The 16,662-nt window shown below is 41.0% G+C and overlaps 1 protein-coding gene across 8 annotated transcripts in view; it reads right to left on the bottom strand.

Annotated features, from left to right (window-relative positions):
• Klp10A (kinesin-like protein 10A) overlaps positions 1 to 14,957 on the bottom strand; it is an 84,582-nt gene extending 69,625 nt beyond the window's left edge. For 4 of the 8 annotated variants that reach the window (XM_069327738.1, XM_069327737.1, XM_069327736.1 and 1 more), the window contains exon 1: positions 14,578 to 14,957. In XM_069327738.1, coding sequence (XP_069183839.1) covers positions 14,578 to 14,647 — 70 coding nt within the window. In that variant the 5' untranslated portion in view covers positions 14,648 to 14,957. Of the gene's footprint in view, positions 1 to 5,913; positions 11,662 to 14,577 lie in introns of those variants that run through there. The other 4 variants (XM_045738125.2, XM_045738121.2, XM_045738122.2 and 1 more) reach the window with 1 other exon arrangement.
• Between the last annotated feature and the right edge of the window lie 1,705 nt (positions 14,958 to 16,662).

The following is a 16,662-nucleotide window of genomic DNA, read 5'->3' on the forward strand; positions in this document are numbered from 1 at the left end:
GAAAATCCAATTATGTCAATTTACTGTTCAAGTAACGTTATTTTAGACATCAGAAGCATGCCGTACATCTCTGTTGACAAGGCTGAAGAAACTCTTCGTTTTCAAGGTCCACAACTGTCAAAAAACTGAACACCATCAGCTTCCTTGAACAATCAATTTTAATCTAATGATCAAGGGCTGCAAATAATTATATAATTTGTCAACAGCGTAACAAATATGCTTCACTGCCTTTGTGGGCACAATGCGCGGAACAAGGAACGCAGCCAAGCATGTGACAACGGAAAGAGTCAACAGCTCGGCATCCACTGCAGGCAGGAAGACATGTCATTTACTACCTTCTTTCCAGAATTAAAAAATTGCTCACGCATCGACTAACCAATGAAACGTTTGCTAGAATACAAGCAAGATGTTTAATGACAAGTAACTAGTAATTTCGGAATAGAAATTTCTTTCCACCCACAGAAGCGTTCTTTTGTGTTAAGGAACGAATGTTGAATACGTAAAGATCTTTGCTTAAATTATTTTCAGGCCTAAGTGCACACGAGCCTCTTAAGTTATGCGAGGGGGAATGTCTGAACTTAAAACCTGAAAACTTTTCTACTTGACAACTGTCCCTCGCTCCACACAATACAGCTCGAGGAATATTTAACCTCTGGTACAACTGCTGCCCCAAATTCCCAAGGTCTCCTCTTATTATTATTACTACAAACCCTTGCTACAAACCATCATTTCCTACACACTAATGCCCAATTTGTATCATCTGGCATGTATCCTATACTCCCTGCGGCAATTAAAATATTTGTTTACAACTAATCAACAAAATGAGTAACCCTATGGTTGGACAAGACAGTCTGAAGCCATTCTCTGGAGATTTATGGGAGACGTAAATACCTCCCAGTCCCTCGTTTGTCTTACATTCCCCTTCCCTCAACCCTCACTCCAACTTTCCCGCTATCCTCCTCTCACTATTTTTGTCTGCCAGCCTAAGCCACCTAACATTACAACTACATAAAATACTTTTCTGGTTAGGGCTTGAATAAACTAATCAGGTTATATTCATATAAAGCATCTGTCTCAAATCACTGGATATACTTTACGAATCTTTAGCAAGGCTAAAGATTTATATATTATATAAACGTATATTATATATATAATAATCATTAGGTTACCTTCCCTATTGGTACCTATGGCATGTCATCACTTTACATCAGTGATTTAAATATGACCGATTTCAATTATCAGAAAAATTTGAGTCAGGGAGCAGTCCTAACTACTAAAACTTACTGCAAACAGATTTGTAAAACTATGTACAAAGATCAAAGGTTAAATATTACACGTCAGATTCCCAAGGCGGTGATAATGCCAATCCCACTACAATTAACACTGGTCACGTCATTGGTTTAACCCACTCTCCATTAATAATAATTCATTTTGACAGGAGACAGGCAGCCAGTATATATACTGCCCATGTTCAAGTACGTTTATTGAGACAATAAGGTACATCTCAAAAGGATAGAGTAGCTTGGGCTATTTCCACAGTCCAATAATGTACACGTTAGGCTTATATCGAGGATTCTTCCACCCCCCCCCCCACCCCCCCCTGCCGAACTACCTCCCCTCCCCAGGATGCAAACCCATAACAAGCCGACTCCTGTGTACCTATGTACAATCTTTCAGGAACGAAAAGTGTGACGTTCACTGTGCCACCTGACTAAAGGTGTTAACCAAGCTTCTCCGTCACTCTTAGTCAAGTTCACGCACTACAATATCCTCTGGGACCTATAGCGAAGAACAGCGGCAGTCCAACCCCAGCCTTCATGTTAGAGGCTATCATTATCCTAGCGTACTTGTTTGTGGCAGCGGCAAGCCCAATCAAGCAAACTATTTTAGAAGACTTTATGCATTCATTACTACAACTAACAAATTTAGTTTGTCTCAGCCATGATTATACCTCGGGTAATTTTAACTGAAACCACTATTGTTCGATTCGGACTATTGCTCACTACTAGGCTATACAATGATACTGAACGCATGCATGGTGTGTCGTGTTTATCGTTTAACAATGAAACTTAACTTGCCACCGCATTATCTAACCAAACTTCCACCTAAATATATGCAAAACTCCACTTACACAAGTTAAGTTTTGATCGCAGTTGTGAGGAGTTCTCCAAGTCCATCAAATCTCAAGATATGAGAAAAACGATTAAGTACAGGGAATGCAATAAGTAGTGTTACCTAATACCGTACGTACAAGGTAATGGCAGTGGCGGCGATAAATTGCCAAATCTCGCTTGGGCCACAACAACGCGGTCGTTGGCACCATATATAACGAACATAATGAAAATAGGGAATAGCATGTCTATTGCAACCGAACTATTTATCTGTAATTCCACCCTATAACTCTGAGGCCGGACGGTAGTCTCTTACATTTCCTGCTTAGTTTCAGTCTCCTAGTCATCTAACATGAATGGCTCTAGTTTTTGGTTTGTTTCTGCATTTGCGGTTGCACAGCTCCACTCCTGTTTTAGGAATTATAAGTAAAACAAGACTGCAAGAAGAGAACATTGAAGCAAAATAACACATTGAAAGTGTAATGGGAAGTCACGAGAAATTAAATTTTTAATAGATTAGGAAAAGAAAAGTCGAAGCCAAAGCTCTAGCATCCTGTTACATACATCTAGGTCGAACAATCTATGTGCATGCCAGATGAACAGTGGGAGTGCCTCCCCTCTCCTCCAGCTCTGTAAAAAATCAACAATCATTACGTGCAATATTCCATGAATAGCACTAACGCCCCCTCCCCCCCCAACCACTCCCACTCATTCCCCTCCATCGTACATAAAACCTTGTCCCTCTACAATTTACCCTCTTTCCCATCAAATACATCCTATCTACATCAACACACCCACCCACTCTCACTTCCACAGAGAATGAGAAAAAGTATTGAAGCAAGCACGGTACCCTGGGGGGGACTGACCTTTTCATGGTGGATGATCCGGATTTTACTTTGATTATTACATTTGGTTATTAATAATTAGGAAATTAAAGATCCGTTTTCTTATTTCTCTAGTAATTCCTTTTAAGCTCGTGTGAATTTTAGTATGTCATAAGACAGAATCCAGAACGTTGAAGGAGTATGTGGAAGCCAAGGGAACTGGAGCTTGCCAAGCCAGTCTGAAGGAGGCATGATTATGATTTATAAGATCCTGATGGGGTATTGACTAAGTGGATAGGACGAATTGTTTAGCCAACAAGTGCAATAGAACACGAGTCCATAGGTGGAAACTAATAAACTAGTACTAAAGTGAGCAAATGGGTTAAGGCGAGTTAGCAGAGGTTAATACCTGTAATAGATTTAAATCTAAATGAAGGAAATTAGAAAGCTAGGCAGTATTGTATCTGATGACCGACATCTGAGAAACAGGCGCCACCCCCCCCCCCAGACAGTTGCTTTGTCCAGAAAGCACAATGTGTATGGCTGAAACAAAAGTTGTAATCAAACCCAAGTACAGTAAGACATTACCAGGGTACCAATTCATACGTCAGGCTGCAAGCAACCGCGTCCAACAGCCTGGTTAACCAGACCATCAACCGGAGGCCTGGTCAGAGACCAGGACGCGGGGACCTTGACCCCCCCCCCCCGGGCCCCCCAGGGAATCAACACAAGATTGAGATTACATCCCAAACAAGATTTTGCAGGCGGCGGCCGCTCTCCCTTCCTGGTAATGAGTGGGTGAAGGTTGTTTGAAAATTATGCAAGCAATATTATACTTACATTACACCAGTGTTAATGCAGTTTCCCTGTTTAAAATGCACGAAAAGGCCAGTTTTAAGGAAATGTGTTTAAACCACTTTAGGTCATAAAAATCATCCCTACCTTTATAATGTCCAAATTCCCAGTACAGTACTTTACCCAAGTTGATCTTTGCACAAATTATTTGTACATTAATATGAGGTTGTCCTACACGCTCGAGAGAAGTTCGTAGCCTAGTTCAATTGAGAAAAGTTATTTATTTGTTCATTGTTATGCAGTTCTGTATCTGGTAATACAACAAATACAGCATTTAATAGTTATAATCTCCAGACAAAATCAAACTTTCCCACTACGGCCTACCCAGAAGAGGGTCGGCAAGACAAGGCAAGGGGCGGCAAGGCAACTCTGATTCAGTAAATCTAATTACCCTCAGTGCCATTTACAGTAGTCAACTGCCTATGAATTCCGGCGAGTTCCTCCCATCCATGACGCCCCTTCACCCTATATGAGCAACTGCAATCATATTTTATGTTTAAGTGGACAATGCTTGAAAGTTAAAACTGTCTATCCTATTGACTATTAAATAAAAAATAGGCTAGTATTAGAAACTTAGTTGAACATGGAGAAGAAAATTACACATTCAAATGAAGTTTTTCCATGTGCATTCATGCGTAACATTTGTATGACCTTAATCTTGACAGGTGCGTAATAAATAGGCAATATGGTGGCAGCATGCCTGGAGGTAACAGGCAGGGCGGGGGTCAGCTGAGCCAGACTGCCCACCACCATGATTTATGGCTTCATTGTCTGACAGCGATGGCCGGCCTCACTCTCCCCGCCATTCACACCTGTATCAAGCCTTACATTCATGAACGTGCCAACCTCATCCTTGCTACTGAACAGCACAAATTTGCCAAGCTTAAATTCCCTTCGTGGAGCAAGCAGTATCAAGGGGGCGAGAATTGATACTCCAATGCCAGCATAACGTTTATAACAATGCCACCTCAAAGCCCCTCTTCCAGCGGGCGGCGGCCACTAGGTAGCGGTATCCAAACAGGAAACTGCGACAAGTCTGTCATTCAAGTCAACAATGTACAGTAGTCAAGTCAGTTATAACGCCAAATTAATTATCAAAGCAAAGTTTGCATTACAGTTTTGTATTTAACTATGGATATGATCTTATCCAAGCGAACTTCCGGGTGTTAGACTCATCGTATAAGAGAAAACATGACTACCATTATTATTTTTTCCTTGTGCTGCCTTCCAAGGTCGTCTGTGGGTCCAGTCCTAGTCAATCTCCTCTCAGATTTCTGACAAATGCAGTTATCTTATTTCAATTATTTTAAATTCATTGTCTTGTTCAATTTAGAAGTTAATGTCTGAAAATATTTTCTTTATAAAACATAGCAAGCTCCAGATGAACAGTTTTCATCACATCTGGAAGAAGGTTGAGATAGATGGCAGATACGAGGGACGAGCGAGGAACCACCTTCCCTGAAGCGGACAAGACCGTGACCTCGTTTGGCTGATGAGTCAGTAATGGAGGTGGATTTGTCTCACCATAAATGGATGTCGCAGGAACGCAGCGGCGAGTACAAAAAAACTAAGAGGTATCCATAACAAATGTAAACGGCACATAAAACTGCCAGTGTACGTAGACAATTTAAGCAAAGGTAAAACTTTTATACTTCAACTTTTAATATAATTATAAATGAAACTGACCCCCCCCCCCCCCCCCGCCGTGTGCAAGGTCAGGGCAGTACATTTTCCTTAACCTCGTATATTATCATACATTTACTAGAAAATGGAGCGGACACAGACGAATCCAAATTAAAACCTATCAAAGTGGTGGTGATAATAAGTAGGGAACCTGGCAGGAGAGAATCCACGGGCATAGATACACCGACAGATCACCTTGCCCAAGTCGCAGCCCTTTCTCTTCATCCAAACAAGTTAGTCATCGGTATAAACATGTTTACAAAATAAAGTTTCATCGGCAGAATTAAAATGAGTACTTTAAAGTCATACTGGTTAAGCGTATTATTGATTATTTTGATAAATACTTATACTTTATGACCTCTTATGGTTCAGTTTCGGACCACTTCAGTGACATGGTCTGGGTAAGGATTTTTTTTAAATTAGCAGTAATTTCAACTTACTTTTCGTTTTGGACGTGTTTGTAGGAGTCCATTTCATTTTTTTCTTCATTTCTGGTGTATTTATGGGAATGTAAATTAACTTGTTTTTCATTTGAGGCGAAGCAGTGGGCGTGGTCGTTGGAGTGGGTTGTGATGCCGGATGCTTGCTTTTACACTTTTTCCACAGGGGACAGGATGGCGTCGAGGAATACGACGTGAGGTCAGCTTGAAGTGTGGGCAAGGCCGTGGGTGGCACACCTTGCGTGGGCATGGGAGTTTCTTCAACAGAACCACTATCTTTAGGCTCTTTGGTGTTTCCTTTTTTCTTAGCGTCTTTACTTGAAGAGTTACCCATCTTATTACATGTAGCCTAGAACACCGCTACCGAACACGAGTGATAACAAGCGTCCCTGCCAAGGCACGCAGGAGTCTCTTACTGAACTGACTACCTTCTCAATGCTGTCTTCACGTGTATCTGCATGACGCGTACGATCATTACCCAGAGCACGCCACACTAGAAGGGCTCGACAAGGACGCCGCAACCAACAGCGTAGTTTCCGTGACTGCAGCAGGACTGGTCTAGGAACTGCCAGCTGGTGGTGGTGCCGCCGGCACGTGAGCTGCCGTCAGGCCGGACGGGAGGGATGGGGGGAAAGGGGTGGAGCGGTTGAGCATTGAGTAATTAATACGGGGGTAAATGTAAACAGACGAGGCGAGAGATCAGAAGTCAGGGGGCGAGAGGTCAGATGTCAGGGGGTGAGAGGTGAACATGTAATTTGGGAAAACAAAGACAACACTACAGGACGTGCTAAATTCCCAACCTAAATAAGGAAATCTAAAATAAGTACAAGGATAACCACATGTAAACAAACAAAATATGGAACACAAGTGTATGGCTTAAAGGGGGAAAATACCGGTAGTGGCTGACCACCCGCGCGTGCGGAATGGATACCGCTATTCCAAAACCGGGTGAATATTAGGCTAGAGACGACACCTGTGTGTTCGTGGGTGACACTGGAACTACATGGGGCCCTCCGTGGTGTGTAGCAGCATGGAGAGGGAGGAGCAGCTCGGGGGAGGAGAGTGGCGGTGGCAGCAGCCTAGATTGCTGTGGTGGTGATGGCTGAGGCCAGCCGGTGGTGAGTCATGCCTGGAACTCACACCAGTCATGTTACCTTTCTTCCAGCGCCAGCCGCAACTCCCCATATTCATCAGTAATTAGCGAAATCACAAATAAGCATATGCCAATTATTAAAACGTGTGGTGCGGAAGGCAACTTTTGCTAGTCTAGTCACACGACACCTCACCTGCAACCTGTTAGCCTCATGAAGCCTCGTGAAGTGCCCATGCCACTACCTACTAACAATGGTCAATACCCTTCAATCTCCCTACAATATTGAGCCACATGGATATACTAAATTTTCGACAAAATACACAATGACCAGATAATCACTTAACAGCAACCTCGACGAACCAATTAAACAAATAAAAATATATCTAGCCTACTTTGAAATTAATAAACCTCACAAAACTTTCGTTTTCAAGAGTTGCAAGGAACAGGAGGCTGTGAAGGAGCATGGTGCCCTTGAGCAGGGAGACCCCGCCCCCGTGGAGGATCCAGCTATCACCACCACCGGTCCCGCCTGCGCACCTCATACATGTCTACGCCCACCGCCACGTGTGGGAAGCACCACCACCGAAATAATATGCACGTGTCGATACAATGAAGTCACCATCAGAACTGCCCCACCACCTGTCCGATAACCCCCGCAAGCTAACATTGCAGTGTAAATGGAGTGGTGAACATTGCATCATTAAATGTACACAATGAATCCTTACATATTGCAGAGGTTTTAATTTGTGCATGCCTATTTATTCTAAATAAATTACGGATGCTCAGTTTGCAAAAAGATGCTTGTTTAATATTACATAATGTAATCCAATTTGTTGACCTGATAGTAAGTTATTTGCTAATTGCCTGTGCCTAAAAAGTATAATAAACGGCTATTATTTCCCCTCACACTTTGCTTTTATTAAAAGATCTGTAATATTTTGAAAATTACACATCAATTAAAATTCAGGCGAATTTGCAGTTTTTCCATTCACAGATTTTTTTTTAATTAATGTTATTTCTACTGACGTCATACAAATGATATTTATAAATAAGTAATTTTTTGATATTTACAATTGTGCTGTAAATATTTTTCCGTGTATCAGCCCCTAAAAGTCGTCTCCCATCATGTTCGTTATACTAACCTTAAGTCCCCAACGTGAGCACTTCATGCATAATGTAGGTGCCTCGTTATATTTTACCACTTTCCTGCATCAAAATCCTGTACAGAAGAGTATTTATGGAGCCTCACCCTTTAACAAGGCAACAATCTGACTGTTTTGTACTACGAACAATGTTCCTCTTAGCCCACACAACACTTTCATTGTCGAGATGCAAAATTTCAGGATCCATGTCGGATAGTTCAAAATCCAGTATATCCTAGTGGAAGTGCTCGCCTTTCTCCTTCGAGAGCACTTGAATTTATCAAGAGGCGCATCAAAGACGGACTTGGGGGACATCCTGCAGCCCATTGTATCGTAGTTGTTCACCAGTCTCTACAGCTTCACATCGTGTTCGGTCTTGTGAATGCTCAGGAAGCCTCAAATCACCGAGATACAGCTGTTCCAAGTCACTTTCTCCTTCCTAGTGAGCTTCATGGTAATTGGACCAATGTGGTGTACAGTGGTGGCATCAGCATCTTCCGGGGTCGATCAGTGGCTCCCACTTTACGTTGTTTCTCCTCCGAGAAGACTGTCAACTGTGTCTGGTCCCGTCTGTGGTTGTGCGTCTTTTGTATTCCAGCTGATCTAGTGCATCAGACTTGGTAAAACTGCCTAGCAGACCCATCAGGACTGCTACCATTGTGAAGTCACCGATGACCTACCAGCTGTGCTTATGCTCTAAGGCCTGGCTGATACTGGTCACGAAATAAAGTTCTTCGGGAATAATAGCAATTTTCTAGACTTTGGAGGCATAGGCCGCAACAAAATATGATTTACTACCCAGCAACACACTAATAAAAATTTGGTAGAGGATTCACTAATAAGGAGGAGGATACTGCACCAGCCGTTTTAATTAAGTTGCATGTCCTGAAGATGTCGATGCAGTTCGACTTCCAAGGTAAACATTAGCAGCGCGTGGGGACAACCCCCAAGCGACAGCACGAGGGGTGGCACCCCCCCCCCCAGAGAAGCCCATGGGGGAACAACCTTCCCCCCCCCAAGAGCAGCACATGGGGGGGACAACCCCCCAGTGTGTGTGTGTGTGTGTTTAACAGTCTTGGGCCTCTGATGTTGATAGATTTCTCTCTCAGAGTACCTATTTCATCTCTGCTCATCAAAGGGGGTATTTTGCACATCCTGCCATGCCTCCTGGTCTCATGTGATGTTATTTCTGTGTGCAGATTTGGGACCAGCCCCTCTACTACAGATGAGTGGAAATTTTCATTCCACATTTTCCATTAACCAACCTTGTTATTATCAGAAATTGTTGTGCATCTTTGTACAATGTATTGCTTTGTATTGTATAATGTATTGCTATTGTATTGCTTTGTATTTACCTTAATAAAACAAGTATTTATTTAATAAAAGTATTTGAAAGTGATCAGGAGTCAGGTCACTAGAATCATGGAAACCAATGACCTCCACAATCCAGGCCAACATGGATTTAGAGCAGGAAGATCATGCCTCTCACAGCTACTTGACCACTATGACAAAATTACCGAGGCATTAAAAGAAAAACAATGCAGATGTCGTATACACAGATTTTGAAAAGGCATTCGACCAATGTGACAATGGAGTGATTGCACACAAAATGAGGTCAATGGGTATAACTGGTAAAGTAGGACGCTGGATACTCAATTTCCTGTCGAACAGAACACAGAGTAACAGTCAATCAAATACAATCAAGTCCGAGCGCAGTTAAAAGCTCTGTACCTCAAGGTACAGTCCTTGCACCACTGCTGTTCCTTATTCTCATATCAGATATACAGTAGACAAAAACACAAGTCACAGCTTCATGTCATCCTTTGCAGATGATACAAAAATCAGCATGAAAATTACCTCTGCTGAAGACATTGATAAACTACAAACAGATATAAACAAAGTTTTCGATTGGGCAGCAGAAAATAACATGTTTAACGGTGATAAATTCCAGGTACTCAGGTACGGCAAATATGAGGATCTGAAACATAATACAGGGTACAAAACACAATCAAATCTGCCCATAGTAGGAAAACAGCATGTCAAGGATTTGGGAATTATGATATACGACGACCTAACGTTTAGGGAGCATAACCAAGCAAGTATTGCGTAAGCCAGAAAAATGATTGGATGGATTACGAGAACCTTCAAGTCCAGAGATCCCATCACAATGGTTGTACTCTTCAAATCACTTGTGTTTTCCTGTCTTAAGTACTGCTCAGTACTCACTTCCCCCTTCAGAGCAGGAGAGATTGCTGAAATAGAGGGAATACAGAGAACATATATGGCACGCATAGACGAGATAAAGCGCCTAAATTATTGGGATCGTCTCAAAGCTCTCCAAATGTACTCACCAGAAAGGAGACAAGAGAGATGCCAAATAATATATACATGGAAAATACTGGAGGGACAGGTCCCAAATCTGCACAGTAAAATAACAACGTACTGGAGTGAACGACATGGAAGAAAATGCAGAATAGAACCAGTGAAGAGCAGAGGTGCCATAGGCACAATCAGAGAACACTTATGAACATCAGAGGTCCACGGTTGTTCAACATCCTACCAGCGAGCGTCAGAAATATTGCAGGAACAACCGTGGACATCTTCAAGAGGAAATTAGATGATTCTTTTCTTCAAGGAGTGCCAGACCAACCAGTCTGTGATGGGTATATGGGCCTGAGGGCTGCTCCAAGCAACAGCCTGGTGGACCAAACTCTCACAAGTCAAGTCTGGCCTCGGGCCGGGCTTGGGGAGTAGAACAACTCCCAGAACCCCATCTACCAGGTATCAACCAGGTTAACCAAGCCAACCCAGGACCATCTCAAGATAGGGCCAAGCCTATGTGGATTATACTTGATACACCATTAGTCCAACATCTACTGACCCTCTATGATGACTACTGTACTTTAATACCTGAGGTCAGGGTAAAGTCACTAGTCTCTGGATATGTTATTGACCTGTTTATGTAATTATGAGATTTTTCTACTTGTATTGAAAACTTGACCTGCAAGCCTCTTGTTTCGAGTAGGTCACATATCCATTACCTCCCAGTTGGCAAGGCACTTGGTGCTGGAAATTGTCTAATTATTTAATGCCTCCACTTGGTTGATTAAATAGTTATTATATTGTCCTATAAAAAAAAATACTACATGCAGTACCCAAGGATACTGTATTAAAAAACTGGCCTATATTAAGTTTTAAATGACAATTTATGCACAATTTTGCCTAATTGAAGTAATTCAGTCAAGTCTTATTTAAGTGAAGATGCTGCATTCACTGGTGCACAAGACAGATCATAAACATAACAATAGGTCTACATTCCAGATGTGAACAATCTTAGGTCAAGAGGCTTCAAACAACTACATCAGACCAGGTTTTAATTAAGAAATGTTTAAATACTGCCAAATGTCCATTGACAAGAAACCAAACATCTACATATGGCAGCTCATATTTAAAATTATTGACCATTAAGGTGAGATTACTTATGGAATAGTATGATGTGTTTGGCATGCATCAGTTTGATTTCAATTGATATAGAAATGCAAGTACCTGTACTGTACTGTATGCCCATGTCCAGAGACAGGAAACCTGGCCAATTCACAGTACCAGTCATGGCTTACCTCTTATTACAACAATGGATTTTTCCAGATATCTACCACTAATTCTTGGTGGCAGATATCTGGAGGTTTCAAACAAATCCTACTGTTTATGATATACCTGTCTGAAAACAAGAGCAAGCTAATCAAATTAACCCCTTAAATAAGACTCTCAAATGTACCTTTATGAGAACCATGCACAGAATTGTGAAAAAATATTCTAATGGGTTGGATACCTTGTGTTTCAATTAAATTTTGACTATGTTCAATGATTATGGCATTATTTGTGGTTTTGCTCACTCCCCTACTACAATATTTTCTACAGCACAGTATCTGGCATGTTATACATGCTAACAAGACCTGTCTGTAGTTGAAGGACCCAAAACAGAAAATGGGACAGTACGTCACTTTCGCGAGTCGATTCCATTTTAAATTACATCCTTTTTTAGCCCGAGTGCGCAAGTAATTTGTAAGAAGGGATGAGTTATCTGCCTTTGTTGCATTTTCAAGTCAGTGCACACTAACTCATACTCCACTTCCAAATCAACTATAGACAGGACAGTAACAAGATTTTATATTTTAAAATATAGATATAGGTCTACACAATTTCCCCAGGATTATCAATTTGCCTTGCACAGTCTTTTGTTGCACAGAAGCCTGTACATGGACAGGCTTACAGTATGTACTTTAATTATAGATCATAAAATACAATATATATTAAGCTAAGCATGCATGATGAGATGGGATGCACTAATCTAAAGATGCAGCAGTAACAAACCGCTTAAATTCACATTACAAAATTTTAAAACCGATACTGTAATTGCATCAAATCATTAAATAGCAAAGATGAGTAAAGGATATTTTAAATTGTTTAAAGTATTTTTGCTCTTTGCTAACCCAAGAAGGGTCCCAGACCTATGAAGAATTTTTTATTTAAAAAATCACTTCAATAGGATTACTGTACACATGTTCTAGGGTAAGCATAGTACAGTACTGTACTAATAATTATTTGTCTTATCACCATACCAAATTTAGCAACTTTATAATGTTTTAGAATTTAACACTACCTTGCGGACCTTGTGTTGGTTCCAAGGACCAATGTCCCCACTGCCAAATCTCTGCTCAGGCCTATATACAGTATTGTAAACCCAGTAAAGAGTAAGCATGCTGTTGCCACAGAACTTAATGAACCTAAAACCTCCACAGCTCTTCAATACACTCCCTACAAAGAAAAATTCCTGGAACAAAAGTTGAACTGTTAAAATAGACACGCTGGTTCCTGTTGTAAGTACCAGAACAATCAGATTGTAGAGTACATGTAGACCTGCGGGCTGGTCCAAGCAAACAACAGTCATTTAGATCAAGTTATCAGAAGACAGGCCAGGCTTGGGGGCCAGGCTCGAGTAGTAGTGGTGGTGCACTCCCAAAACTCACTCACTCCAGATATACTCCATGTGTTAGACCAAAATGAAGGCACCAACCACATATCCAACAAAATGGTAGGAATTCTTGGCTAACATTTAAAGCTTTGTTATGGAGAGCATTCAAGGCTTGTTGGGGCACGATATAAAAGTATAAATCTAACAGGCTAAACTGCCTTAACAGTACAAAACTATCACACTGGAGTGTCCTGTTATCCGACTACACATTCTATATGCACAATTGAACACAGGTACAGTATATAGGTTAGCCTCAATGCAGTCATAATCGGATGTTAATCTACTGAATTGTGGTCAGATTGACTTCAGCTCAAATCACAATGCGAGCCAAAGATAACGATACATGCTAAACTCCAGCTAGATACTGCACATGCTTCCCTCCTTTTTTCAAATTTAATTTGCCTATGTCTTGTTCCAGGTTTTCAATAATGAACTAGACAGCATAAACAGCATAATTAATATGAAGACAATGGTCGGCTAAAATTAACCGGTTGCAACAAAGAAATTTTAACGACAGCCTGAAAAACAGATTAAAAGAGTTGGAAAAGGGTCCAATCTACTCAATACCATACAAAGAACCCATATGCCGACGACATGTCCCCTTACGAGCCTGCTCCTACCATACACTCACAAATCTAACCTTACCAAACTTGCCCAGAAGGGATGAGAGAGACTACATGAAACTGATCGCCTATGACTAAAAACACGAGAATCCAAGCCAAGCAAATTTAGCCCGGCACAACTACAAATATATATACATTTGTAACAATATGAACAATTCCTGCGTGACGGCCGTGTACAGTCTGACCAGCCACCCCCTAGACTGATGAAGATTAAGAGGTAGCACGGGCATGAGTAGCCCAGAAGATGTTTGAGGTGACTGTGGTCGTGTAACATCTTCAAGTGCCTCTGGGTCTCTGCCACCCCACACTTGGGGATATACTCTCACAAGGAGCAAGGACATACTCCCTGCCCAATTACTGGGAGCAAGGATATACTCTTTGCCCAATTACTAACAAAAAATTTACCAATTTATTTCAAAATAGGCTTTCACAGACTAAACTATCGACCACAGTGTAATACCAAAATGTTAACTACCAAAACTAAATATCACTTTTTATACCAATAGCATTCAACATCTAGTTAAGGACATCGAGTTAACGGGGTTAAATAGCCAGCGAGGAGGAAGCATGTGCCCATCCCGCCCCATCACCCCCCTACCCTCCCCTCAGGCCTACAGCCCCTACAGGTCTGGGGTGACCAACAAGTGCAGCAGGACCCCAGGGACCCCAGGGACCCCAGGGACCAGGCAAGTAACGTGGCCCCGGACCAATAGCTCCTGTGTCTCTCTCTGACAGACACCAACAATACACAATGTTAACCTTCCTGGGACTTACCATCAGTTCTCTGGATGTCCACCGTGACGCCGACGCCGAGACCACCGACGTTAACCTCTTCCATTTTCATGGTTACGCCAGGACCAGCAGAATTCTTTTATTAAATCAAAATCCACAAGAGCACTCTACCACCGGTCCGAGGTCTCACCGTACTATTCAAATCTGGCCTGGCGAGAATAGTTCCGCTTACTCTTCACAATGTATATGCTTCTGTCTAGTCCTTCGTGACTATTGGCCGTCATCCATCTCAGGACGGAGAGCTTTTACTCTCAAAGGTTAATTCACTACACCGAACTGGTGGTACAGCCACTAAACAAGACGCTTCAAATTTAAGTTGTCGCAGGTGGCTAACTGTTATCGACTACATTTGCCATATAAGATTGGTGAGGGCACAAACAGAAAACGGACTACAGCCAATCAGAGAAGAGAACAGAGGGTATAGACGCTGAGGTTACTGGAACTGCTGTGGTTGTAGGAAACAATTTAGCATCGAATATATATTTATAAGTCTGCTTTTAACCTCAGATATGTTATAAGAACATATGTTTTGGATTATTGTAAGCACGATGTATTTGTTTTTATCCTCTATTCTTTTAAATATCACCATCTGGCGGGAAACTTTAAAATATTTTCCTTGAATACATGACAGCTGAATTTGAAATAAATATATTTGCAACTTGATATAATTTTTTCAATCTATAGAAATAATTATCTTTAAAAGTTACTGATATCTTTGTTGCAGATACATATAATGGTAACAATTTGAAAGGGCGTATCCTAACTGTAAACACTAATATTTTTTGGTTTAAATCCCACAATAATCTTTAAAGTCGTGAGTGTGTGTGTTTTGTTACAGCTTAATTATTTGTGGTACTTTTTTGTGATGCTGTTGAGTGTGGAAGATATCATTGAACGATTTCAAATCTTTCCAACTCTTTTTAGTTATAAATTTAAAATGAAATAATATGTTTAAATTGTAGTGCTATTACACATACTGTATGTATTATATAGCTTACCATGGTAGTGTAAATCGAAATCAACGCAAGGAAACTTAGTCTATCACCATGCAATCAGTCAGTTAATTAACCAAACAATCGATAATATCATATAATTAGTCAATAATACAATTTGCCAATAAAAAAATCATTCAGTTACTCCACATCTTAATTAATAATTTATGCAAGGTTAACCAACAGGTGAAGTAATCAATAATGGGCTCATGGCATAAGACTGACGCTGGTATTATAGCGCGGGATGTATAGAGAGTAACTGGCATCAACTATTCCAGTATGTTAGGAAATAATAAGTTGAGCGAATAATAATTAATAATAATTAATTAGCCTGGCTTGCGGCGCTTATAATAATTAGCCACAAGCCAGTGGGGGTTCACTGAAGCCGCAAGCCAATGGTAAATTTCAATTTCATCTTTGTTGCATTGATTGATGAAGGTTGAACAAGCCGAGAGGTGGCACGGGCATGAGTAGCCCGTAAGTGGTAGATTTTTTGGATAGAATATTGTCTTTGGTCGTTAAAGGATATACTGTGTGCTGAGCTCTCATTTAAATCATCAGTCCTTCAAGTTCAAGTATGTGTGTATATCACGAAAATAAACACGTGATTAAGAATGTGACAATGTCAGACCACGGAGGAAAAATGAAACAGGAAATTTCCTTAAGTACTTTCGTATATTAAATACATCTTCAGAAGGTGACATTGTCAAGACGTGGTCTGACATTGTCAAGTTCAAGTATATTTATTGAGACAAGAAAAATACATCTCAAAGGGATAGAGTAGCTTAGGCTATTTCTACCCCACTACTTCAAGTCCCTCAAGGGGCGCACAAATTCAGTGAGTACAAATACACAAATCACAATACAAGAATCCCATTTAACATTGCAGGTTAATATAGTAAACACAGCATATAAGTGTTACACTCTTGGGGCAAAATTCTTGTAGCTCCTAAGTATACTGTCTATCTTACCATTATCACACATCCAAACAATTTGATGTGGTACACTACTTATTCATCAGTCCTTACTATGTGGCTGCAATCGCGGGGGAGGATACTGCTTGACAGTATTTATG

Source organism: Procambarus clarkii, chromosome 20, assembly GCF_040958095.1.
Source record: "Procambarus clarkii isolate CNS0578487 chromosome 20, FALCON_Pclarkii_2.0, whole genome shotgun sequence".
In the NCBI taxonomy this organism is placed as follows: domain Eukaryota; kingdom Metazoa; phylum Arthropoda; class Malacostraca; order Decapoda; family Cambaridae; genus Procambarus; species Procambarus clarkii.